General features: G+C 45.7%; 1 protein-coding gene across 1 annotated transcript in view; it reads left to right on the top strand.

The window, feature by feature from the left end:
- The window catches only part of SPG11 (SPG11 vesicle trafficking associated, spatacsin), a 1688331-nt gene that overhangs the window by 416412 nt on the left and 1244431 nt on the right, over positions 1-27488 (top strand). The window contains exons 11-12 of the mRNA XM_069624201.1: positions 23945-24123; positions 25867-26043. Coding sequence (XP_069480302.1) covers positions 23945-24123; positions 25867-26043 — 356 coding nt within the window. The remainder of the gene's footprint in view (positions 1-23944; positions 24124-25866; positions 26044-27488) is intronic.

The following is a 27488-nucleotide window of genomic DNA, read 5'->3' as shown; positions in this document are numbered from 1 at the left end:
TCCATGAGACTGGACACGGTGAGTTTGCCCCCAGATGCCCCATGTACCATTTTAAACACTGTAAAAGTGTTTAAAATAGCAATCCAGCGCGCTCGGCACTCTAGTCCCCTTCCTCCTTCCCCCCCTCCTTCCCCAGCGCAATCCCGCCTCCCAACCCATCCCCCCCTCCCCCCGGCACCTTGATTGGTCTCCTGGCCAAAGGGAAAAAAAAGAAAAAAAGGCAACAAACTCGGGAGCGTGGCGTCCTCGCCACCACCATTACTCTCCATGAGGCTGGACATGGTGAGTTTGCCCCCAGATACCCCATGTACCATTTTAAACACTGTAAAAGTGTTTAAAATAGCAATCCAGCGAGCTCGGCGCGCAAGTCCCCTTCCTCCTTCCCCCCTCCTTCCCCAGTGCAATCCTGCCTCCCAACCCACCACCTCCCCCCCCGGCACCTTGATTGGTCTCCTGGCCAAAGGGAAAAAAAAGAAAAAAAGGCAACAAACTCGGGAGCGTGGCGTCCTCGCCACCACCATCACTCTCCATGAGGCTGGACACAGTGAGTTTTCCCCCCAGATGCCCCATGTACCATTTTAAACACTGTAAAAGTGTTTAAAATAGCAATCCAGCGCGCTCGGCGCTCGAGTCCCCTTCCTCCTTCCCCCCTCCTTCCCCACCGCAATCCCACCTCCCAACCCTTCCCCCGGCACCCTGATTGGTCTCCTGGCCAAAGGGAAAAAAAAGAAAAAAAGGCAACAAACTCGGGAGCGTGGCGTCCTCGCCACCACCATCACTCTCCATGAGGCTGGACACAGTGAGTTTGCCTCCAGATGCCCCATGTACCATTTTAAACACTGTAAAAGCGTTTAAAATAGCAATCAAGAGCGCTCGGCGCTCGAGTCCCCTTCCTCCTTCCCCAGCACAAACCCGCCTCCCAACACTTCCCCTGGCACCCTGATTGGTCTCCTGGCCAAAGGGGGAAAAAAAGAAAAAAGGCAACAAACTCGGGAGCGTGGAGTCCTCGCCACCACCATCACTCTCCATGAGGCTGGACACGGTGAGTTTGCCCTCAGATGCCCCATGTACCATTTTAAACACTGTAAAAGTGTTTAAAATAGCAATCCAGCGCGCTCGGCGCTCAAAGTCCTCTTCCTCCTTCCCCAGCCAATCCCGCCTCCCAACCCTCCCTCCGGCATCCTGATTGGTCTCCTGGCCACATATCATGAACCCTTCCAGGGCAGCCCTCTACCCGGCTGCCCCTGTGGCTAAGGGCCCCAAGGCCAAGGGCGGCTCCGACATCGGCGGCTCCAAGATGTGTCTGCAGGTGTCCACAGGGGACGCCAAGGAAGCCAGCCGCTAACAGACACCAACAAAAACTGTGAGTGTGGCATGGGTGGGGAGTAGAGCAATTACTCTACTCTAGAAAACCACTGCCACTCTATCTTACCTCCCAATAACATAGAGTGCCATAATATTAGCATGTCCACACTTAGATAGAATTGTAAATATTAGCAGGTCCACACTTAGATAGAATTGTGAACATTAGCCTGCGTCGCATCTAGATGGAATTGTGAATGTTGGCATGTCCACACTTGGATAGAATTTGTAAATATTAGCATGTCCACACTTAGAATTGTAAATATTAGCAGGTCCACACTTAGAATTGTGAACATTAGCCTGCGTCGCATCTAGATGGAATTGTGAATATTGGCATGTCCACACTTAGATAGAATTGTGAACATTAGCCTGCGTCGCATCTAGATGGAATTGTGAATATTGGCATGTCCACACTTAGATAGAAATTGTAAATATTAGCATCTCCACACTTAGATGGAATTGTGAACATTAGACTGCGTCGCATCCAGATAGGATTATGATTGAAGGATAGCATGCCCACGCCTAGATGAAACCTGAATGTTCACATGTGCCACACTTAGAACTGTGAACACCAGCCTGTGCCGCATCTAGATAGGATTGTGAATGTTAGCATGCTCACACCTAGATAGAATTCTGAACATTGGCCTGCGCCCCTTCTAGATAGGATTGTGAAGGACAACAAGTGCCACACTTAGACAAAACTGTGAATGTTAGCATGCTAAAGGTCAGGTAACCCACTAACCAATATAACCTCAAATTGTGCATACTTATCGCACTCAAAAACTCACACAACCATCTCTCGCACCACAAGCCGCACGCACTTCACAACACTGCAACAACACATAAGCCGGAGCAACAGCACACGCGGACTGACACCGATCCAATACCCGCACCAAAGCTCAGCACCCGGTGTATACTGAGTTGAAGCTGCCAACAGAACACCACTCCTCTCACTATGCTACTCCCTCTTCCCCTTACTAACCCATCCCACCTTATCGTTTACAGATCCGCCAGAGCGCCTGGGGACCAATTCTGTTGGTGACGGTGCGCGATACAAATACATTTAACAACATAACATAAACATATGACCATTCATTTGTAAGCAGTTCTACCTGGTTCAAAATATAAGGTGCGCTGTGTCCTCCAGGAGGGTCATATATATTTATTATTAGAAAAAAAATGAAAAGGAGAAGCCATTTGGCTGGTTACTGTTAGCTCTAAAACATGTCTATCAGGCTTCATGGGAAGAAATTCCTTTATGCTGATATCATTTTGAGCCCCTATAATTAGACCTCCAAATGGCCTACGCAAACGGCCTTTATTTGCTAGGCGTTGAGCAATCACATACCCATCCTAATGGTATTGGCTCATAAACCCAAGTCTCCTGTAATAAAAAGAGATCTGCACTCAATAGATAAAATTGACCTTGGGGATTAAAAAAAGAATATCGTTGCGTCATGCCACATCATTAAAAGCTGATAGTGCTCTGTGATTAATAGCGGAAATTTGGAAGTAATCATGCGATTCATTTATTTACAAAATGACTTTTCACTATTATTTCAAAATCCTTTGCGGACAGTTTTTGAAACGCATCGAAAGAACCACTCTTATCTATAGAGCCACTTAACCGCCATTGGTGGCCATGATACGGCATAACATCAAAACTCAGGCGTGAAAAGTCCTGCGAAAAGGTAATGCACAGTTCAACAAGAATAGGCGATACGAGGTGGACCACTGGCCAATTTATATAATTTGTTGTCTCAGGGATCTCACTGAAAGTCACATCTTTAATAGAGATATGTCGCAGCTGTGGAACACAATTTATCAGCTGTAGAATATTATTTCAATTTAAAAACTGGCTATCAACAGTTGCAGAAAGGTCAATGATCATGAGGCAATATTGTCCAAGGTGAAAGTATACTATTCCATTGTTTAAATTGGATTTCTTGACTTTGGGCAGCAATCTCATCGGCTGTAGGAAAAACAGTAGAGTTATTTGTAACTCATTTTTGTGAGCACTGCTCGTTAGACGAGGGATGATTTCCAACAATATTGTCTTTCACGGTGGGAACCTCTGGTATAGTTACTTGCCCAGGTCGTCGTACCCATACATCAAGAAGGCCTGTGCACAGGATAGTGGTGCTGAATTTTCCAGCACAATGGTGTTTTCACTCAAGGCCTGATAACGATTGGTTAAGAGCAGATTACTAAAAGTTTCCAAACCCGAAAACTCTCAATTCATATTTTTATTTATATTGTGTATTCTTTCAGTGTTTTAAAGTCTCCGCATTAGGCTTATTTTTTTGTAATTCCTTCTCCGTCTAACACCATGCCGGGTGGCTCACCTATTTGGCTTCACCTTATTACCCACAGGTACTGGTACAAAAGGAACTTTATTCAACATTGACACGTGTGATTCCAAAGAGGTGGGAGCATGTCATCATGGCACAATCATTAGTGCAAAGGGTGCTTTCAGAATGGTCAGCTGTTCCAGCGACTCACCTTCCTCCACCCAAGAATCAAAGGATCCCGAGTCAAGCGTTTTTTTTCTCGTAGAGGAAGATGTGTAAGTATTGGCTGCAATTTGGACTAGATTAGGAATAGCTGACAAGTTTGGCGACTTGGAACGGACGATAATATTTAAAGAAGCATACAACCCTAGAATGGGTAAATCAGGTGGTGCTTGGCCCAATGATTCTCTTTGTAAGCTTAAGCATAAGTTCAACAAAGAGTTATCAATGGGCGGTAGAGCAGATAAGTCAGCTCAAGTCATGGGGCTATCTTCGCATTCACCATAATCAATCAACTGAACAGCATTGTTAGTTTCGGCGCCACTTGGCTGAAACGGTTTCATAAAGGCAGTTATTTTATCTTGGTCCTTAGTTTCTTTAGAAGCTGTGGCAACCTCGGGCGGAGGGGGGTCAGTTAAATCAATAAAATTCCTTCTTTCTGTACTTTTTTGCCTTGTTTTTCTCTATTATTCATGCAGGACTGCTTTCCACGCCCAGTGCAGAGTTGATATTGCTTTCGGTTTGCCGGCATAACTTCGCCTCTGACTGCAAAACTGCACTTGAAGTGCACTTTGATGAATGTACGTGGTTCTCCGCTTTTGTAGAGCTTGCTGTAAATGCAAATTCAATTAATGTTCTCCGAGAAAGGATAACGCCGCCAGCCACTGCAAAACTACACTTGAAGTGCACTTGGACTTTTCTCACACCTACCTAGACTGAGCCGTTGCACCGCCAAAGTGAGACCCGTCACCCATTCTGTGAATTGCTTGGTGAAGCCACTGAGTTGTAACATCACTTTCTTCTCACTTATAATTGGCACCAAGGGTGTTTAAAGCCTGGCCATCGATTGTGACCATCTTACATAGTTGAAGTGACTCCCATAGCACAAAGCCATACCTATACTATTTGGGGACTATCCCTCCCAGTCTAAAGGCAGTCACTTCATGTTTGCCCTTTTACTATCCTTTTGCCCAGTTATCTGCAAGAAGGTAGGATGATGCTGGCTGGATTGTGCTTCTCTACACTCCATCGTCCCCTGCTCTGGGGTCTAGCTCCCTACTGACTGATAGTCATCTGGCAATACAGGCAGAATGTGCCAGCATACTGCATCCGCCACTTCCTCGCTGACTGCTCACATAGTTCCACGCTCACAATTCTACCACCACTAACATGCTGCAGCGCTTGTAGTGGTGGTAACATTGCCCTTTGTCCACGACAAATCAGTTTATCCTCATGGGGAAACCAGCAGACACCCTGTCACTGTTGGTGCTGTGGAAGAGAAGTTAGTTGCAGTTGATGTATGCGCTTTGTAGTCACAACCATGCCACCATCGAATGTAGTTGTACGTTGCTGTGACTCTGATGCACTGTTGGACTAGCTTCTTCCATAGGCTACATTTCACAATGCATTCATCATCCTGAAGTCTTCCCATGCAGTAAGCTACAGTACTCCCAAATAAGAGGAACTGAGTGCTGTTATGGGTGGGGATGACCCCTGTGCTGCCTGAAACTTGACAAGGACGTCCTGTGTCCACCTTGCCCCTGTGCAAGGGCAGGCAGAGGTGCAGTGGCCCCTGATTTCTCCTTCCTTCTCCTGAACCATATGTTGGGGGACTATCTCTATCTTCTACCTGTAGCTCTTCGTCTTCTGCAGCACCCCTCCCTCCACCTCCCTCAGTGTTCATTTGGGTATCCCACACCTCTGCCACACAGTTTTCTTGTTGAGTTAACACAACCTCCTCTCCAACTCCATGGCAGATGAACTTAGTCATTGACAAGCAAGGGCACTAGTGTATCCGCAGCTATCACTAACTACTCTTGCCTGCTGTTTGTGGAGAATCCGACGGGATTCCTCCCCAGGAACCTGGTCTAGGACCCTTCTCATGTGGCATGGGGAAGGCAGGCGCTCTCTAATCCCAACCCTGGAATGGTGTACTGCATGAGGATCACATGGGATGTGTGGGGGGGAATCCGACCAGGAAGACTGGGAGGGACCCCTTTTTAACTTTCCCCATAACCCTGCCCTTCTGATGGCCTTTTGCAATTTTAAAGAAGTAGGACAATCAAATTTCTCAAAAATTAACTGCATGTCCCAGAGTACCTCAAGGACTGTGACTAAGAAGAGGGCTGGAGAGGCATGTAGGAGCCAAGGACCGGCAGGCAGGCCTAATAGCTTTTGTCAAGGTCAAGCAATTAGCTCTAAACGCCTGTACATGAAACCAATTAACCCACCTGAGGGGCATAAAAGGCTGCAGCAGAAAGGAGCCCGAAGAAAGATGCTGGAGCAGTAGCTGGAAGGTCAGCAGCAGTAGCTGAAGAAGCAGAGCACGAGTCTGGCAGTTCACTAGGAAGTGTGGCCACAGAAGGGATGCCGGATCAGAGGAAGAGCAGATTTCACCTGCAGGCTCTGAATTGGTCCTGTGCTCAGAAACCTTGTTTGGCTGAGGCTGCATTGGAAGAGACTTGGAGAAACTGGCAGTCATTCCAGGTGCGCCTAATTGCTGTGAATGCAGAGCTGAAGTCATGCATCCACGTGAGGCCTGTGTGCAGAAGCAAGCAGAGGGAAGCTGGCGAAGGGAAGACTCCGTTATCGCAGCCGGATCTGAGACAACCATGCTGCAGAGGGGTGTGGGTCCCAACAGTGTCTGTAGCAGAAGTAGCAGAAGAAATAGTCGGGAGAGCCAGTGGTTGCACACCCTGCCTTAGTAGGACAGCCACACAGTAAAATGGGATTAGAAATACAAAAGAGAAAAGGCTTTTTTTTAATTTTAAAACTTTAGATCGAGCCAATCCCTCCTTTGTCAGCCCCGCCGTATCCGTTTTTCTAAACTGCCTCATCACTCACTCCCCTACCTCTGGCAATTCTTCTGTTCCTGTGGGAAACTGAAATCGGCTCCTGTTTAAAAGACTACTTATTACATTGGTTTTGTGAGAAACCTGGTGTTGTCTCACTTACTAGTCCCCAGGGATCTGTTATCCAGGTGGCCAGGACACAGCCATCGCTATTGGATCCAGTTCCTGGAGGACACTGCCATCGCTATTGGATCCAGTTCCTGGGGGTGGACCAGTGCGGGAGGATCACCTGGATGGGGGGTCCTCGGGGAGTGGAATTGGGACACCGACGTGTGAGGCGTGGTACCCCCTTCCCTAGAACACCTTTTCCCCATCCTACCCTGTAGGATATTCAGAAGTTTTACTGGCCTTTTTCCAACACATACACTTTCCTACACTGTGACAGATAACGGACTAACCCCAGAGCCGTTTACCTGACTTGTCCCTGCACAAGTTTCAGGCAGAGTGAGGCACTTGGCAATAACTACGCACACCTGACAGCCTTTCCCCTTCTCCACAGGGATAAAAGGCAGAGCATGAGAGCACACTCCAAGCAAGGCCGAGCGCATGAGGAAGCAGCTATTCCGGACCGGCAGTTCCAACGGAGGAGAAAAGCGTAGAGACCTGGAGGGGCACGACAAGGAAGGAATTGCCCTTGCCCTTTTCAACTTAGACCTGCAAAGGGAAATCATAAGACCGGGAAGTCCAGCTGGCGTGTGGTGTGACAGGTGTCAATGGCACGCATGCCCTACTGGGCTAATAGTCGAAGCGGAGAGAAGCGATTGCTGCCGTGGCGCCATCCTTGACTCCTGAGACAATTCAGCACAGCCGGTGGGTCGGAGAAAACAGATAGAAAAAACAGAACTGTGCTGGGTCCAAGGTTGCAGGCTTCTTCCTTGTTGAACAAAGAACTAGTGTAATTGAACATTAAAGAAACCCCAGTAAAAGGTTCAGACGCAGACTGGTCAGGTGTTGCATGGCGCTCATTCAAAGGACTCTAACTGAAACACTTTTGGGTTATGTTGTTTTGTTGACACTACGAAGACCAAGAGGCCTTAGGAGAGGCAAGTGTGAAGTGCTAAAGTGGTCTTACAAGGGTCAAGCAAAACCCCTCGTACACTCAAAAGTCTTTGACACATTGGAGAAAAGTGATTGAGCTGTGAAACTGGCAATTGTAAACACGACCTAGGAGTGCCTGTGAGTAAAGGGTAAACGGTGATGTACCCGTGAACAATGTGACGACAAATGTGAACCCGGCTGAGGGATGTCCATAATGGATAGTTGGTAAAGAATTATATGTTTCTTGAGTGAAAGGCCGTAGTGAACCCAACTGAGGGAGGCTAACGTTGCAAGAAGGATAAGAGCCCGGCTGAGGGGGAATCCAAGGGACGAAGGGCAATCGCCCAACGTGAAAGGATTACAAAAGGAACTTTTTTTGGTTTACTGTTTATGGTACAGCAGGCCTTCTAAGGCAAGAGACATTTGCAGGAAGGAGACTTGACCCCGGAAGGGCCTAGCACAGTTCAAAGGAACTATAACCTTGTGCTGGCGAGCCCCACGAGTGTGCTGTGCTCAAAGGTCCTGCCTTGCCCCGTTCTAAAAACGTGGGGAAGAGAGACCCCAGCCATACCATCCTGACTTATCATTTGGTGAACACTTCTTTCTTTTCTTGAGAACGTTGTTCCACACTCTTTTGTAATTTAGTTGTAAGGATTGGCAATAGTAGTTTTTTGTATAGGCCCATTTTATTTGACAAGACGCCACTAGGACTGCCTTATTATTATTTGATGTTCGTAGCTTGCTCCCATCTTAGATTTAGGTTTAGAGTAGGCGTTTTTCGTACCCATTATACAGTTTGATAAAGACCCTTGAACTGTGATCACTTGTGTCTGTCTTTACTGTTTCCACCATGAGTTACTTAGTTTACAGCTAGTCTTGCATTGCAGAGCTCAAAGGAAACTTCAAAATAAACATGTTGGGCTTTGTATAGTTTGTGAGGTGACACAAAAGAGAAACAAAACCGAGAAAAGGGACAGTGGAAACCTTTTTGGGTGTTTTGCCATATTTGTATTAGAAGAAAGAAGGTTAAAAGGAAATATGACAAATAAAGGAAAATAAAAGAACACAGATCATACAAAAGGGAGTAAATAAGGATCCACAAGCATTAAACATGAAAGAAAAGAGGACTGATTCCCCCCAAACATCCTCTAAACCACTAGTTAGAAGTCTGCTATGTATTTGTTATTTAACTCCTACAAATCAAAGAAATCCACAAAAGGAACGTGAAAAGGAGCTAGGCCTTGTATATGGCCTCTGATCTGATTGGCCACCCAAATCACCCCGTGTGATTCAGCGCTTCTGATTGGCCCAATAATTAGAGCAACCCACGCCACCTAACTAGCACTCTAATTTGAGTACTGTTTTGGACTACTGACGAATCCTGCAAGTTCCTGCTGGACTTCCAAATCGCAGTTATGGGATTTGCTTGAACTTGCGGGATCAGTGAGACGGTAGTCCGTCCAGCCTTATTAACCCCCTCTAAACCATTCTTCCATAGTCCACCATTCTGCTCTCGAACCTTTTTCACTGCTTCACAACCGTGAAAAAAGTCCATCTCTATTATAGTATTCAATGGCAGCCTGCCTCACATCTTCGAAAAGCAATGTTTACAAAGTCGGTTTTGCTATTCCTGCGCTTTGCCAGTGTTAAAGTATTTTTGCACGGGCCTCTGGTGAGGGCTGTGCAAACAGTGACCTTAAAGTGGTGCAGAGCACCCTGTCACGGCCCACTTCCTGAAAACCCCCCGGCAGGCCCATGGACCAGGAGGGGGTCTCGACTCGGGCCCCCAACATGCTTAGGCATCTTTTGCCTAGGCCCTCTTGGGGCCAGTCCTGGCGCCAGGCTCATACTTAATGAAGACTTGTGCGTGGGAACTACTTTATTTCAATGCCAGTCAACATGGAGGCATCCACATAGCTTGGCTCCTTGGAACCAAGCTATGCGGTATAGTGTTTTGGGTGTGGTAGCCTAGGGACTATTTTACTTGGACTACTTTCTTGATGCTATTTAAACCACACCCGACTTGGAGAACACGCTTCGCGTTACTTTGCAATCCTGCAACGTGACGCTCATCGTGTTCAGCAGCATCTGTGAACCTCGGAAGAACAGCACCTGAAAAACAAAAGGGACATCGTTACTAGCAGCAGTTTACCTGTGATTCCACCGCTAGCTGCCCTCTGCTCCTGCAAACAGCATCCAAGGAACAGCGAGCCTCCCGGACCGTCGGATCTGCAAAAGGAGAGAAACAAGACATTAGACATTTATAATTGTGCCGGCAGCTTACCTCTCAAGTCGCCCATCGACTAGCACCGCCTTGGGACTTCTTGCTCCAGATGAGCACCGCAACCTACGGGAACAAAAGACAACAGGTTAGCAAAGGCAAGGCATCATAGCGCTGCGCATAGCGCCTACTTACTGCATCAAGGTGCTCTCAAAACACCATCACCTGCCGGTGAGTCCAAATTCAGCCAACGTTCCACGGCGAACTTCCACACACCTAAGGAGAGAGAAAAGACATTATTGAATCCAAGAAAGGCTTACAGTATAACAGTAATAAGACCTACCTGAAAGACTCTAAAGGGCAGCATCAGTGAAGTAACTAGATCGCACTCGCCCACAAAGGACAACGCGCCCCTGCCAAGAAGGCAGGACAGAGAGCACGCCAAAATCCATAACAAGGTGAGCAAAGGTCTGGGGAGGGGCTGCGGGCATACGGGGTGTTGGGAGGCTCTTACCCCAGTTGCCCAGTCTTGAACATTGCCTACCTGTTTTCCAGGCAGAACTTCCCCGCTGATTATACCAGGGAGCGGCTGAGAAGGGCACCAGAGTCCCCGCAGCTGGGTGGCAAACCCGTGGATACCAGGTGAGCGTAACACACCCTGCCCAGAAGTGACAAAAATCTCTCCTAAAATAAGTAGCGAGGCAGAGCAAAGGTACAAAAAAGGTACAATTGGTCTACACACTTATCCATAGAATATACTCTTAAGTACTTTAGCAAATAAAATACATAATTAAAATATGCTGTCAAGTACAAGTAGATTTTCCTTTTTGAGTGCACCTAAAATAGTACCTAAATGATGAAACGTTAGAAACTGTTCATGCGTATAAATACCTGGGAGTAAATAGTAATAATCACGTCTCAGTTCAACCTTATTCGATAGAATTAAAAAGAAAAATAGCAAATGCTACTTCGCAGGCTCGAATAAGACATGCAAAGTACAGAAAACACTCATGTTTACCCATAATAACTTACTATCGACAAAAGGTGGCACCAACTATTCTATATGGTACAGAAACCAAAGCGTACAGACCAAAACCAAAATGTATAGAATTAAAGGTGCATTTTGGAAATCTGTTCTAGCTTTCCCATAATCTCAGCCTGAGTGCATAATTAGGCACGGACTTGGACTGCCATCATTATTTATTATGTATATTTGCAAGGTCTGCTGTCTATATAGACAATTCCTCTTGGCTGAGAACTCAAACAAGCTGCTGAGCACTTTGGCAAATTAATTGAAATGCTCAGAATATGCCTTTGCACTCTAATGGAGACCGCAAATCACCACAATCTTGACTGCAGCTAATGTCTCAGAGGACCTGCTAAAATCAATTCCTACTCGAGTAAACAGAAGCTATGGCTTCACGACTCGATTGAAACAATCAAAACATGCAAAAGATATCAGTCGTTTAAAGAAAAACCATTTGCTCAGCAAGAATTAGGAACTACAGAATCGTACTTACTAAAGTTCTCTAGTTCAACATATAGGAATGCTTTCCAAAGTGTTCGTCTAAACCTCTATAAAACCAGAGAAATACAGGCCAAACGACGTGAAATTCCCAGAAGCAGCAATATCTGTAAATTTGGCTGCAGTCCGCAACAAGGTGAAAATCTACAACACTTGCTTGTTGATTGCCCTGCTTTATTAGAAAAGCGAGTTCGATATCTGAAACATAACGTTAAAAATTATCAAACACTGACGTTAGAAACAATGTGGCAAATATTTTTCCAAACAAAGATTGTGATGATTCAGATTGCTATTGTAAAATTTCTATTATCTCTGATTCTGGAATAATCAATATTTGGAAACCTAGAATTGGTTTTTGATCTTGCACACATAGAAATTTCAAGGATTTTTTACAAGATGATATTTTTTAATTATTGTATATGACTATGCAAAAATTGCATTTTAAAGGTATAACACAACTCAAAAATGTAAATTACTGTAAGCATATGTTACAATGGGGGTCATTCCGAGGTTGGAGGTAAGGAATTACCGGCACTGGTAAGGGTGCCGATACCGGTAATCCCTTACCTCCGTATTCCGAGTTCCCTTTGCAGGTCCTTCCTTACCTCCTGCTTTTAGGAGGAGTAAAGTACGGGACCCGCAAAGGTACTTCGGAGGTAATTACCGTACCGTAATTTACGGTGCCGTAATTACCTCCTTCCCCATTCCCATTGAGACCTATGGGGCAAAAATGGGAATTGGGAAGGGCAAAAGGTGAATGGGGAATTACCGGTCCCTCCAACCCTGGAATGGACAGGTAATTACTCCATTCACCATGCCGGATTTGGGATGGTTTCGGAGGCAAACCCGGAATGAGGCCCAATGTATTTTATATGCTCAATGCAAATTTTAACTAGTCTTCCTACTCATTTAAGAATTGTGAACACTATTGAAAGGATGATGTATTTAACCAAATCAATAAAAAAAAAAAAATTCTCCCCACTTTGTGAGTCCCCCAGCATGTTTGCTGGACTATTAGATTTTTGGACTGATTCTGCTGAGTGAGTGGGAACGTTTTTCCACACTCACTTGTTCTTTTAATCTGGCCATGGGAACCATTTTTACCTCTTTTTGTTACTTTTTAATAGAGTTATGCTTTCCTCCAACTTTTCTGGCATCTACCTTTTCCTATTGCAGCACACAGCACCTTCTGTGCATTGTTGCTGGAGGTTCCTAGAGCTTCCATTGTTATGTTAACTGTGATAATACAATGTTAACAGGGCAGGGGAACACTTTTTGTCGCACATGTGTTTTATTTTGCTAGATCAGCACACCCCAGCTTAAGTGGAATGCAGATGGGAAATAATTTCTCCCTTTTCTTGCCTCTCCGGTAACTCTTTGGTTACTGTGACAAGATCTGACAGCAGGGATGTCATTTCACCAAAATGGCTGGGGTAGCGGAAGTGACATCTCAGTGCCACGCCCCCAAGAGTGACATCACAGGAAGTGATGTCATGTGAGCCTGCCCATGTGACATCACAGGACGTGATGTCATTTGACCACACCCCCACTTGACATCACAGGAAGTAGCACCATAAAGCATTATCCCTCAGTACACTAAGAAAAATCTGGTTATATCGCATCACTGTATTGTGACATTTCATACAAGAATGGATCATCATGTGTGTCAGGTCCATGTTGCCATGGGAAGTGTATGAACCCAAATCCCCTATTTATGTGGATCCACCCTGTTATTTCAACAGGACTAGAATCACATTCTGGGTTACAGGGGTGGATAGGCTGTATAGGTATAGGGGAAAGCCAGGATAAAAGGGGAGAGAGAATATTTCACCAAAAACAATGATTTTGGCACTTACTCAATTTCCTTCTGATTCGACAAGTTACCTTCAGTGTTGTGTTGTACTGTTTGCAGTTGTTTCATGGACTTCATTATTCCTGCAAAAAACAGCCAGACTTCTCTGATTTTCATCTCCTTCAGAACCTAGAGCTAAGTTTAAAATGGGTTTGAGTAGTTCATTGGCAAATACTACTACCTGATCATCTTCCTGTATCTCTTCAAAGTGCTTGCATAACCCAAAGGAAAAAACATTTCAAGTAACACAGGCCACGTCTCAGCTATTCAGCTGGTAAAATGGCTCTGTGGATTGATGCCATTGCAGCAGACATTCCGATCTGCCTCGGGGACTAAAGGCGTGACTCCAGCTGGGCCTACTGAGATTTTCATCCACAAGGTTATCAAATGACTCGGTGCAGTTTAGTTGGCTCACAGTGACACTAGTTATTTAATTCACTGAAAAGCTGCATCAACATGGCAGCGCATAATCTATAAACTACAAAGGTTATTATATGTTGAAAAATACTCCGGAATTCAGGACTGCCACTGTTCAGGTGTTAATTGATCTAACACAGAAAAACAACGAATTGCATATTTCAGCTCGTTGTCGCACAAGCCATTGGGACTGTAAATGAAGTTGTAGAACGTTAATAAAACGAATTCAGAGCGGGTGACGGTATTGGTACTCCCCTGTTCGTCAGCCAGGACAAGTCATCTGAACCCAGAATTTGAGGGGAACGGGGCAGGGAGGGCGGTGAGGGGGCTAAATCCCAGTGTGCCCAATGGTCGCTGTGCCACTGGCTGCATGCATAGGCCTGTGGTGCGGTTTGGGAGGGTGTGAGGAATGCAATCACTTCATGGTGAGGGGGTAGCAAAAAAGAGTGAGGGAACTCATTCCTGTGCTTCCCATGTGAACATGTGGTGAAACAACATTGAGCAGATTGGGCCGTAGTCTCCCCCCTCCAACCCCTCCCAAAAAAATGTTTGGGTTATGCTGACTCCACCTGGCTGACCTACAGAGCCATGGCTAGACAGGACAAAGACGTTAAACGGTGCCTGGGCTTCACTGTTAACAAAGGCCCTGCAAATACTAACATAAAGCATTTCACTGTTAGCACCTGCATTCATATGCATACATTTTTAGGCAATTGAAATTGTGATGTGGAGTTGGTACTTGGATGCCAGGGGAGTGATTAGAAGGGAAGTGGGGACAGCAGACGGCTCATTCTCACAGCAGTCCTTAAATGTGGCATTTCAGAAATGAGGGAGAGAGTTAACTGCTTGTAACATTGAAACTTCACCAGAATAGTTTCATTATGATATGATAGTCATTTATAACACAGCTGTACACAAGTGTTTCTAGGCGTGACTGTGTAAACATGTTAGATGCCCCCACGCAAGGAAGTTTGCCCCCCCACAGTCTCTGAAGTTAGCGCCTCTCCCAACATTTGAAGGGTTACCCCCCTCCCCTGAAATTTCAACCTAGTTTACCCCGCCTGTGAACATTTAAAATGTCTCAGTTTGATACTGTACAGAAGACTTTGCCACACTGGAGCAAACTCATGACATTTCCCCATGTATAGCTCAAAGAAGTAACACAGATGCAAACCTTGAAGGCAGTATACAGAGAATCCCCTAAGTCCCAGTTCACCTCCCTAGCCTGCTAAGTCCATTTGTTAAAAGTACACTGGAAGAGGAACCCCAGTAAGAAGTGTGTACCCACCATGGACAGTTGGAGAGCAGGGGCCACAGACTGGACATTAATGACCATGCGGACCACGAACTAGACCCGACGACCCACAGCATAAATTGCATAGCTACCTACACACTTACCCTGGAGAGAGGGGGGCTAGGGGGACCGCTGAGACACCCGGGAGCTGAGGACTGGGCGGGCACATCCCTTTTAGGGACCTCAAACCTCTCATTCCAGGACCACAGAGTCGTAGATCCACATAGGTCCATTTCCTAACCTTTTCAACAATGGTAGCAGGCGCCCCTCTCTCGGAAGAACAAGGCATGATAACCTGTTCAGTGGTTGTTAACCACATTGAGAGTTCGCAGCCATCTGCTTTTTGCTCACTGTACCTTTCACAGATGGGAAATATCCATTTGCATATCTGTCTTTGTCCCGCCCACATGGGCAGTCCAGCACCGAAATGCTATGGCAATTCCTCTCTGAACAAGAGTACCAACAGCAACCCCATACACGTGTTTCAGCCTTGTTGGGGATCATCAGTGAGGTGAAGCTGTGCCTCTCTAAGCACAGTGAGCAGGGAGTCTACGTCTGGTTGCCCCCAGGTAACCTAGGTACAGTGAGCAAAAAGCAGATGGCTGCGAACTCTCAATGTGGTTAAAAACCACTGAACATGTTATCACGACTTGTTCTTCCGAGAGAGGGGCGCCTGCTACCGTTGTTGAATCCATTTCCCAACCTAATTGTCTATAGAAAGATTAACAAGACATGCCAGAGGTTTGTAGGAGCACTCGGGTCTACACTTGGGAACAGGAAAGGAGACCCTTGGCCAGCCAATCCGTAACATCTCTGCAGTTACCACTTGCAATGCACCAATCAGTTTACAGAATGTCCACATTGCACCTATCCCCACATCATCTAATAGGGGACCACACAGATGTGGTGTCTTCCATATAGTTAAGGTGTGTGGATGGGAAATCAAGGAGGCGTGGAGAGAAATAGGAGGAGGAGGAGAGAAAGAACTCCGAAAGGAGGAGGGGAGAGAGGGATTGGAGGAAGAGAATAAACCTAGGGAAACCAATGCTGCCACCAAATTCAGCACGGGTGACGGCATCGGGACTCCCAATACCGCCACCCACTCTGAGTTTGTTTTAGTAATGTTACAACGTTACCGAATTCAGAACAGGTGATGGCATGTGGAGTTGGTGAAGCACTCACAGTGTGTGCTGCACCAACTCGCCTGCCGCAGCACCGCCACAGGCCCAGGCTGAGGTGACACACTCAGCCTGGGCCTGTTGCGCCGCCGCAGCGGTAGGCAAGTTGGTGAAGCATACACCTCAGCCTGGGCCTGTGGTGGCGCCGTGGCCGCCGGTGCTTTGGGCACCCGTCTGCGCCAAGTCATGACTCATAAAACATTATGATAATGGTCCTCATAAATGATGATGACCATTATCGGTCCCTGCCCAACCCAGGCTCAGTTTCACTTACTGTGTTTTTGCTTGGACAGCAGGACAGGAGGAATGCGGCGCCACGCAAGAGAAACCACACAGTTGCTGGCTGTTCACGCAGCACCGTTTGGCCACGCCCCCTCCTCCGATTGGAGGTCGCAAGAGATTGCCAGAGGTCGCTGGCCAATCAGCAGAGGTCGCTTGAGCGACCTCTGGCGATAACAAAATGACGTCCCTGTCTGACAGGCTGGTGGCAGGGTACCTTTTTGCACAACTTTTTGTGGACGTTTGTCTCAGGCTGTCTTTGCACCATTTGCCTAAAATAGTGGATGTACTTTTCTATCCCCGGCTCACAATGATTTGTCCTTTCTTGAGCCTTCTTCTTCCTAGCTCGGAGGGCGAGGTCTTGATGAGTCTTTTGTCTTTGGCAGCTTTTTGAGTGCCTGAAAGGACAAGAAGCAGGGGAGGTGACCGAAACTCCCCCGATCTTTGTCCTGCACTGTGCCTGCCTGAAACCAGCTTGCACTGGGCACCTGGCTGTCCCCATTAGACAGCAACCCTCAAGTTTGAATGGTGCGTTGGTGGTGATTGGTTCACTCAGCCGGTGTTGCTGGATACATCTAAGGGTCCTGGAGCAGAAACTCACAGTTGACCACTGGGGGTCTGGGAGGAGGAGGTCGTCTTTGGACTGGTGAGCCTAACCAGCCCCAAGACAAACTGCATTTTGTGACCTCCGTGGCCCGCAATTCGCCCATACACAGGGTCCTGTACCATTTTTCAGTGCAACGTCATCTGAAGCGCGGTTTTGTCTGAAACTTTGTGGGCATCCGTCTGCAACTGAATAGACTGGATCCTGATCCTGAAAGTCACCTTAGGCGAGGCGAGGACCGAGAACCAGAGCAAAGTCTACTGCACGACAACCAGCCTTCACCTTTCGCCAAGATCGGAAATTCTAGACCAGTGTCTGATGTCGCCTCACCGTGGAGAGCATCCTACTTAAAGGTAGTGTCTTGCTCCTAGTTACTTAACTGGAGCACTTCCTTGTTGATCCTGTGCTTCTGAGGGCTGCAGACAGCTGCATCCCGCACCCGTCCAGGGTCTACCTTGAGCTGCATTGGGGTGGACAACCCATTGTGCTCTATCTTGTCTTAGGACACTTGTCCTTGGGGGCATTTCGACAAAGGAACCTCCTAATTTCTTTGCCCTTGAAACCTAACTCATACCAACCTGCAAACCTGAAGAGTTCCAGTTGGACTCTGCTTCTTTGATCCCTGAGCTCTGCTTCCTCAGCCCTTTGTCACTGGTGCCCCAGTGCCCCATCTGAATTTGTGAGACTCTCCTAAGACATGGGTGGACTTTCTAAGCTAGGCTAAGCTACTGTTATCAAAAGTTATCAAAGTTTCAGTAAGTTTACATGTATGTTTCAGGAGATTTAACAAATTGATTTGTTACCAATGTTGCTATTCTGCAGTATCTAATTCTGTGAATAGTGCATGTCATATTACTGTGTGATAGTACTTACCTTACTTGAATGCTACAAGCCTTAGTGTGTATAAATAAATGTGTTAGTTGCTTGACACACTTTTATTCAAAGTAAGTGAAAATGGGACTAGGGTAAATTCCTAACTTCCTAATCCTAAAAGGGGGTTGCCTGCCTCAACAAAATGAATTCATGTCGGTGTCAGAATGTCAAAAATAAAGTTCTCCGTCCTATGTCCAGAACCTAATCTGAGCCTCACACTCTAAACTTAATATAATGTGAAAAGGGAAGAAAATGTCTCTTGATTGGCCACCTGCAGTCTTGCTCTACGACTTCAAAAGTAAGAGTTCCAAATTAAGTGCAGAAAGCAAACAAAAGTTCCATAGGACTTCATTGGGATGATTCCCCTTTCCTAGAGTCTTTCCAACTTTATCCAGAATATACTGCAACAAACGAAAATTCCAAATGGGTCTTACCAAGACGGATGGTTTGTTTCCCCTGGTTTCGCTTGAGATTCTGAAGTTCAGCTCTTTTCCTCTTCTTTGTTTCATTTCCTTTGACATCTCTTTCAGCCAAGCACTGTGACGAGGAAGATGACTCGTAGACGCATTCTTTACTTTTCAAGGCACCATTCTATTCTCCTTGGTTTCTCTTAAATCTAAGCCCAGGGTGCATTCCCATCTTTCTTTAGAAGTTTTCCACCTTACAGTATGATATGATAGTTTATTTGTATCGCGCTCCTACACAACATTGTTTTTCCGAGCGAGACAAGGCAATGGAGGGGAACAGGAGAGAACAAACAGCGATCTTACTAGGCCCAGTGACATTGAGAATGCACAAGTGCATGGGAAAAGGAAAGGGGGAAAGTGCATGGAAGGGGGAGAGTGGAAGGTGCAGAGCAGAGGAGAACAGATAAATGTTAATAAATACAAATACATAGATAATGGGGGCAATAAACAGTGGTAGTGCAGCCAGCAAGTGGCAAGTGCTGTCTGTTTACGGCAGCAGAACTGAGTAAGTCTGAAAGTCAGAAAAAGAAGAAAAAGGGGGAGGGGGGATTGTATGGGTATAGATACAGTTCCCAGTGCAAGGGGTGGCCAGGAGGGTGGCAGGATGAGCAGGTACCTGGGCCCAGGGGACAGAGGGTGGCCAGGTGCACAGTGTCAAGAGAGAGCAGATCAGCAGGGGAGAGGGGGAGCAAAGGTAGAAGCAAAGAGGATGGTCTTGAGGTGCTTCCGGAACCGGAGATGGTTCTCCTCAAGTTTTAGAGTGGCAGGGAGGCTGTTCCAGACGGAGGCCCCAGCCGAAGACAGAGATCTACCCCCAGCTTGTTTCTTTGAAAAACAACTGACCCTGAGGGAGTTAGAGGTAGAGGAGCGAAGAGCTCGAGAGGGGAGGTATTTGCGGAGGGATAGCTGAAGGTATTTTGGACTCAGGCCCCAGAAAGCCTTGTGGACAATTTAATCCTTGCATCCACTGGGAGCCAATGGAGAGATTTCAGAGCTGGAGAGATACGATCCCAGGGCTTGAGGCCAAGGACAAGTCTCTCAGACCTGTTCTGGATTAGTTGCAGAGGGCAGAGAGTAGAAGCAGGTAGATTTAGAAAGAGGCTGTTACAATAGTCCAACCTAGAGAGAACCAGAGCTTGGGAGACAGTGAGCTTCTGGGGGAAGGAGAGGAAAGGCAGAGTACCTCTGAGGAGGTGAAGTAGGAATTTTGACTATTTAGAGACCTCAGAGATGTGGGCCGAGAAGGAAAGTGTGGAGTCAAAGATGACCCTGAGGTTCTTAGCCTTGCAGGTTGGAGTAGGAGTAAGGCCAAGAGAGGCCGGCTAGAGAGAAGGGGAAAGGATGGTGAAGGTGTGGTGATGAGGAGGATCCCCGTCTTGCTGGCATTCAGACAGAGATTATTGGACGGCACACCAATCTTGAATGGCAGTTAGGCAATCAGAAATGAGAGAGGGAGAGGAGGTGGCCGAGGGCAGCCTGAAAATGAGTTGTGTCGTTAGCGTAGCACTGGAAATTTGAGCAGAAAATGGCAATGTAGTGGGTGAGAGTTGCCAGGTATTGGTTGAAAAGCCAGGGCGAGAGGTTAGACACCTGGGGAACACCACATGTAGAGAGGAAGATAGATTATAGGAAAGACGCCAGTTGGACCGGGGAGGGTCGATCGGAGAGGAAGGCGGTCAGGTTTACTCGCCTGCCAAGTACTACTCACTTTCTCCCCTATCATGGTGACGAGAAAAAGCTCTGTTATTATAACGCATAGAAGTTCCAGACTTCCTGGTGGGGTTCCAAAATTCTCTCTCTGGGATTTGTTCTACCCCAGTCATTCGCTTTCCGATGAAGAATATCTTCTAGTCGTCGCACTGTGTTCTCAGCCTTACTGCTGCAACATTTTCTTACTGCAGGACTCGTGCGGCTTTGATTTATTGTAGCCGGTCAGCGGTACGCCCAGTGGACTGAATTCCTTTGTGGAGTTGTCCCCATACTCCGCCAAGTGTTTTCAGTCTCGTTGCAACCACGTTGCGGTTTCAGCCTTCAGCAGCTTTATGAGGCAGTTTGTTTCATTCCTGATGGAGACCGAGACCATGGTGTTTATTCGCTGGGGCCACCATTCTGGCGGAGTCTCATGGGGTATGACCTTTGTGTTTCCCCAACTGTCTCCCGTTTCTTTGACCGGCCATGTACTGACCAGAGTCCTTCTCATGTTCTTTCTCTCTCCGCACTTGGTCCACACACTGCAGTCTGCCGTCACTGCTTTTCCAACTACGACTGCTTCTCTCCGACTTCCTAGTACCTTGGCCATCTTAGTTTTTATATCCAGTGTATTTTCATTGTATTGATAAAGACTAGAACGTTGGACATGCTTTCGTAATGTGATCCTTCTTATTCTTTCTCGTTATAATATTAGTTGTACAGATTACAGGTGCCATCATGAATACATACATGGGTTTGGATAACATGTGTAAGGATTTGGACTGGGCGGCATTGCAGGACTTTTTATGGAACACCTAGGTTTGGGTATGGGGGTAGGATTCTCTCTCCTACCAGAAGGGACAAGACTCTCTGACTCGTCACACTTCACAGCGTTTAAGTATTTCCTTGATCTAAGTGTATGCTCTGAGTTCTGTGTGCCTCACTACATCCCTCCTCCCTCCTAGACTAAGCCTGACTGCTAGTCCACTGCTAGTGTAGTTCAGGCATACCTAAGGGGTTCAACCGTGTTCATCCAAGGTGGGCTTTCTAAAGTCTTGTCACAGACAGGACTTTGGCACACAAACAAACGAACATATGCTTAGAGTATTATAAACATATAAAATCCTTAAATGCCAAAAAGATGCATCCCATTCTATCATATTGTAGGGCCACTGCCTGGTAGTAGGCACATTACATATAAAGACATGGATTGGGAAGAGAAGCAGACCAGGTATTAAAACACAAAGTTAAAATTCTCATTACAGAATCTGTATGCCAATACTAACTACACTGTGTTTCTAGACCTCTGGGACATAGTATTTGGAAAATACAAGTTCACACGTCACAGTAAATGAAAGGCCTATTGGTGGGATAACCATACTAAAACACAGCCAGAGGCGATCAAAAAACGAGAGACAATTAGACCGAGAGCACCAACGGATTACAGTTAAGGATACAAGGTCACGAGTATCAGTAGCAGCGTAATCAGTCATTCAGATTAGCAAAAGTGCAATATGTAGATTTGAAAATACATTACAAATCACTGGTGCAGCCTACAATTTCAGTATTTGACCTAAAACATCCTCAACATAAACTGTTTGCAGGATAGATGTCTTGGGGAAGGTAAGTACCTCCAAAGTCACTTCGCAGAGAGTTTCAAGTGAGTAACTGTTCCCATACAAATAAACATTACAAATTCAAAGAGCAATCTGCATGTTTAGGCAAAAGACAGGTAAGTCCCAGTGCTACCCCTCAAGTACGGATTTGGTGGCACACAACCCCACAAAGGACTACAAAAGACGCAAAGGAAGAGTTCCAGACCTAAGTTTGAGAACCAGGAGCCCCAGAAGAAGATGCAGCACAACCAGAAAAATCCCTAAAAGAAATCAATGGAGAAATGTGGTTAAGACCACTTTGCGAATTGCCTCGACCACAGTGATCCATGAAAGTAAGTATTGTGAATAACCCACCACCCTAGGGCCCAGAGATGTGTGCTGTGTTGGTTCTCATAGAGTCAGTTCCAGGAAGGCAAAGGAAGCCAGTAAGTACGAGGCTCCTACTCTAGGTGCAGCTTACAGGATGCTACTTCCCAGCGACTTGAACCAAGGCCAACAATGAGTCCAATGGCCTTCCCTGAAGTGTACCCCTCAAGCCAAAAGCAAAAGCAGTGTCAAAGAAAACTCCAGAAAGGTGGGAGAACCTAGCACATTAGGCTTGAGCAGCTCCATCGAAAAAAAGGACAGCCCGGCCTACTTGTACCCACAACACAAGTTGACCCAGCAGGACGATGGAGGTGATCATGGAAAGATGACCCAAACCTAAAAACCCCAATCAGACATCAGCCCAGGACACAGCATCCAGCTAGTAAGGCCAGATCTGGTCCTTAAAAAATTGGTCGGACAATGACATGAAATCCTTCAGCAGGTAAGTATATAGGCTTCTTCTTATGAAAATTTCAGCCAAACTCTGAGCATGGCATTAGGTCAAAAGACCTTTTTTTATAAAAAAAAGATCTCTTTAGAAAGACCGCTCTGTGCAGTCACAGAGCGGTCTTTCTAAATTAAACTGTCATGCCTCTGCTGCACACAAGTGCGCGCAGTGGCTGACAGGCTCCCCAGGATCCGGAAGCGCCGTTGGGGGAGGAATGGTAAGTGTGTGCATGTGTGTGTGTTTATGTGCGTGTCGCATGTTTTTTTCTGGTGAGGGGAATTCTTGTGTGGGGAGTGAGGCGGCAGTGATGGAGGAAGAGGGATTTGGGGGGGTGAAACCCCCCGATTTCTAGCACATCTTGCCTGAGAGGGTAGGGGGCAAAACTAGTCATATTTTTGTTTTTCGCGGGCCACCTAAAATCAGCTGGAAAAACCTGTCTTTTTGTTAGGCGACCTGCAAAAAGCGAACATATGGCATACAACCCTGAGCATAGGTACAGAGTTTCCTCTTATAACCCACCACCCACAGGGGCTGACCTAAGCCTGATCACTTTCGGGAGCTAAGAACAAATGATTAGGTGGCCAGCCCATCTTTTTTACCCCTAAATCTGCCACTTGACCCAGATTGCCCCTCCTTGACCTCCTCTCCCCCGATATGATATGACTTGCTCAGTGTCAGCAAGTGGTCTAAACCAGTTAAACCTAATTTGGAGGATGCATCAGTGGGATCACAAAGAGCCCATCTGTGTACAAATGCCATTTTAGGCCTGCTTCGTTGTTCTCCTGAGCAGAGGTAACCCCTAAAACAAAATGGCTGCGAGTACGATTTATCAAGTACATTAGTGCCCCTGTGGCTACCAAAAAGAAACATTGGGCTACCAATACAGTAATTCGGCTTGCACCCCTGGCGAAGCCAAACTAAAGAATAGCTGTCACAAGCCTACCCCTAAATCATTGTAGTGTAATAAAATCACCCCAGGGCACAATTGAGGTGCTTAAGATGCACCCCTCAGCCTGGGACGATGTCTAACTCTAAATGAGTTGCAGCGGCAGAGGGATTTCAGTATAAGTCCCCCTGAGGACCAAACATAGGTCAATAATCCAAAAAAGAGAAAGGGGAAAAGCAAAAAGTTAAGTTGACCCTAAAAAGGCACTACAAATTCCCAAAAATGAAATTGTCCTAATAGCCAGCATTCAGTCTAGTTTTCTACCATTCTGTTGTGTGACCAAAGAACCTTTTTCATTCTATCGCCTCTTGTTTAAATATATTGTAACATTTGCTTTGTGTTTTTACACTTTGAAAAGTGTTTATTCTCCTGTGGTGTTTCTTGTGGTGATTTGGTTCTTCTTGCAGAACTTGATGAGTGCTTGCAGTCCTGCATGGATATCCTCACCAGCTATATCACCAACCTTCGAACATTTATGAAGAAATTTAATCGTCAGCAGAGCCTCCCAGTGAGCGCCTCGAAGGATTCCTGTGACGATACACTGCAGATAGAGCAAAGTCAACAATGGGAGTCCATGAACTTGGAGGTGAGTTGGTGGGATCTGCCACTGGGGAATTGCTGCATTTAAAGTTTATTTTTTCTGACCCAAACTGTTAAATTAATGGTACTTCCTCTTTTCGAAGCTGAAATACAAAACTGCATTGAAGCAGTTTTATGGAAATGACGTGGGCATCCACGCTCATGTTTGTCTCATGTGCTGTCAGTACCGGACATGTCAACTTCCCTTTAGAGGAGGACTTCACTCTACAAAAATGTTGCTGTTTCTCTAATATATCGTTCACTCTTCATGTAGCAAAACCTCACCTTCAAATTTGCTATGTATACAATAGCCCTGTGAACACAGCAGTGTCTTTCTAGGTTTTCTGGTTTAATTGAAAATGTCAGTTGTCATTTAAAGGTGTGGTAGTATAAGCTCCTGCTGATGCAGTGAGAAGCTGATGACTATGTGCAATAGGCCCTTTATTTTGATCCCATTTTGTTGAGTTGACTGCACATTGTGCTAGGTTGCAACATCATAGCCTACACTTTATTCCGGATTATAATGATCTGAGGTCATCTTTGAAACTGTTGGTGCGTCTAGTTTTAAAAGCCTTATTTTTTTAAAGTTATATATAAAATGGCACAAGGGTGTTTATATATTTATCTCTTCATCATGCAAACTATGTATTTGACCGTAGATACTGGGCTTGGTAGTAGGCGCGTTATAAAAAAACAATTAAATAAATACATTTCAATCCTCAAGATTTCTCATCACTTATTTTAAACACCAGGGGTCTCCCCGGTACAGTTTGTCTATCGGACACTCTCTGGATTGACCATATTGCACAGATGATACCCTGATTTACATCTTACACATAGGGGCAGGCAGCAACTTGTTAGAAAGCCAGGAGTGACTCTTTAATGCTCCAGAGTTGATGAAGGACAGCTGTCTGCAGCCCAACACGTCCTAGATCTAGGTCATTCTTTTTAGGACTTCGGGTCTTCTTTGAGCAAGAGATGCCAATAGCCAGCCAGGTGAATGCCGTTGTGAGTATATATTTCAACTATAGATGCCTCGGAAGCGTGTGCCATAGGGTGTTGGTGGTTGTAACCACTATTAGTGCACACCTTGACTTTGTCACACACTCTATTCAGCCCTTTACAGCTTGTTATCGTTAAACTGCAAAGTGCCCAAAACCTGTACGCGTCCATCTGGTCAGTGTTACCTGTAGAGACATTAAATGTCTATTCAGTTTCGCTCCTATATACGTCGCAGACAGACATTTAAAATAGGTACCTACCTTTCATCTAGGTAGCAGTAACAAATTCCTGATTCCTGGTGGAATGTCTCCAATTTATTTTAGCTTCTTCAGGGGGGAAGCGATTAGTCAATCAGCCTGGTAAACTGGAATTCTATTCTATTTGACCTTTAAAATGGTAAATTGTAACTTTGACCTTTCCACTTTAATTCTATCCCTCTAAAATTAGTTAGGAGATTCAGATTGTGCTGAGCGTTTAGCAACAAGGCTCGGATCTTCATGTGCATGTCTAGATTTAATGTTGTCTGGGGCAACAGTCCATGCAGTGCTCTCAGACAGGCCTCTCTTTTGGTCCAACATGTACTGGATGAAAGAAAACCATGTGGCAGGAAATGCAAAGATTTGTTTTTACCCAGAGCCCTTACTTTTGTTTGAGTAACCTTTGGGTGTCTTGGCTGCTAGTTTAGGAATGTGTATTTTACAGGTGTTTATTGTAATGGTGACGTGTGTTTTCTGCTTTGTCCCTTTAGCAAGTTATCGCTGATGCGATTTTAAGTAACAGAATTCCTGAAGCACAGGCATTCCTCCGATTAAATGGATATGAAATGCACAGACTGGACCAGCTGACCTGTGTAGGCTTAGACGTAGTCTACAACCGCCTTCTGAAGGAAAATGTTACAGAAGCCTCAATGCTACTGAGGAACATGGTGAGTGCTGGAGAATTATGGACTCTGATTGCATGCATGCACAGTTTGTTTCTGATGCAAAGGAACCTGTTGGTATCTAGCACCGCTGACACACAGGAACTGATGTGATCACTGAAACTCTGCACCTCCTGACTTCTAGCACCCACAGATATGACCTTCGGCTAGCATAGACACTTAATGACACACAACTCCTGTAGATCCATAGTACCTGCTTCTGCATAGCTCCCACTCACGCCTAGCATCCACTGATGTTCAGTGCATGCTGACTGTTAGGACAGTTTTTCTAAAGTCCAACTAAGGGCTTCATAAAAGCATACATCTGTGGCAGTACATAAGCTCCACTCTATAAGGCTGTACCACCTGAGAATGTGGTAGCATGGACAGAGCAGCCAGGCTTTTCTTAGGGGGGAGAGACGGCAGTAACTTGGTACAAAGAAATTGTATACATATGGGCCAAAGAAACACTGAAACACTATGCATTGTAAAAAATAAAGGGTTTATTTAAATACAAGTAGACCACGATACACAAGTAAGTACTATAAGATCATATAAACACAATCATAAAAACCAACTCAATAGCTATGGTATGCAAACCAAGGTGTAACCTTAATTAGAGGAGCAAGAAGCAAGTCAAGGTGAGTCAAACCTAAGGTTATACATTCAGGATAGTAATATACTATTCTTGGGGAATAATACCAGATTAACTTTTATAATACAATCAGTATTTCCAGGGTAGTTGACCCAGTCAGTCATGTAGTGACACTCCATTATGAAATCACATAATAAACCAACCCTGTTACAAGTACACTCCTTACTACATTATTTTTTAGCACTCAGTTCAGAGCTAGTAAATCAACTTGTATACTTTCTGGGGGGCTGCAAGCTACTCAATAACTATTTTACAATGAACTAAGCAATTCAAGGAATTCCAAACCCCACTTATACTTTGAGAAAGACACAATGTATTTTAAGGTAAGTAATTTACCTGTTTGTACATAACTGCGAGCTACCTAATAGCTAGTATACTTTTGAGAAGTGTATAATAGTTTCTAAGGTAAGTAAGAAATGTATGAAATATTTTAGAACTAGTGGTACCACCAGGCTTTGCCCGGGTCTGTAGCTGACCTGCACGTGCATGTTTTATTGTGTCATAACTTCCTATTTCGTCGTCAGTCTCCCAAAATCGCCTATGCTGATAGCACATGGATGGACCCCGCTCCATCCCTGTGCAGGGAAAATGGGTGGGGTTGGCCAAATTTCACTATCGCCATTACACCCCAGACTGGTAGGCCAACCTTGTGCCCTAAATTCCTATATTTGGAAAAGTCGCAAACTCAGCAATCTCCCAGAATCGCCTATAGTGATAGCACAGGATCGGACCCCGCTCTGTGCAGGGCAAATGGGTGTGGTTGGTCAGATTTCACCATTGCCAGTACACCCCAGAC

The sequence above is a fragment of the Ambystoma mexicanum genome, chromosome 11 (assembly GCF_040938575.1).
Source record: "Ambystoma mexicanum isolate Mex_15411 chromosome 11, UKY_AmexF1_1, whole genome shotgun sequence".
NCBI classification, from domain to species: Eukaryota; Metazoa; Chordata; class Amphibia; order Caudata; family Ambystomatidae; genus Ambystoma; species Ambystoma mexicanum.
The sequence above is the reverse complement of the archived record's forward strand: the minus strand, read 5'-3'. Positions and strand labels throughout refer to the sequence as shown.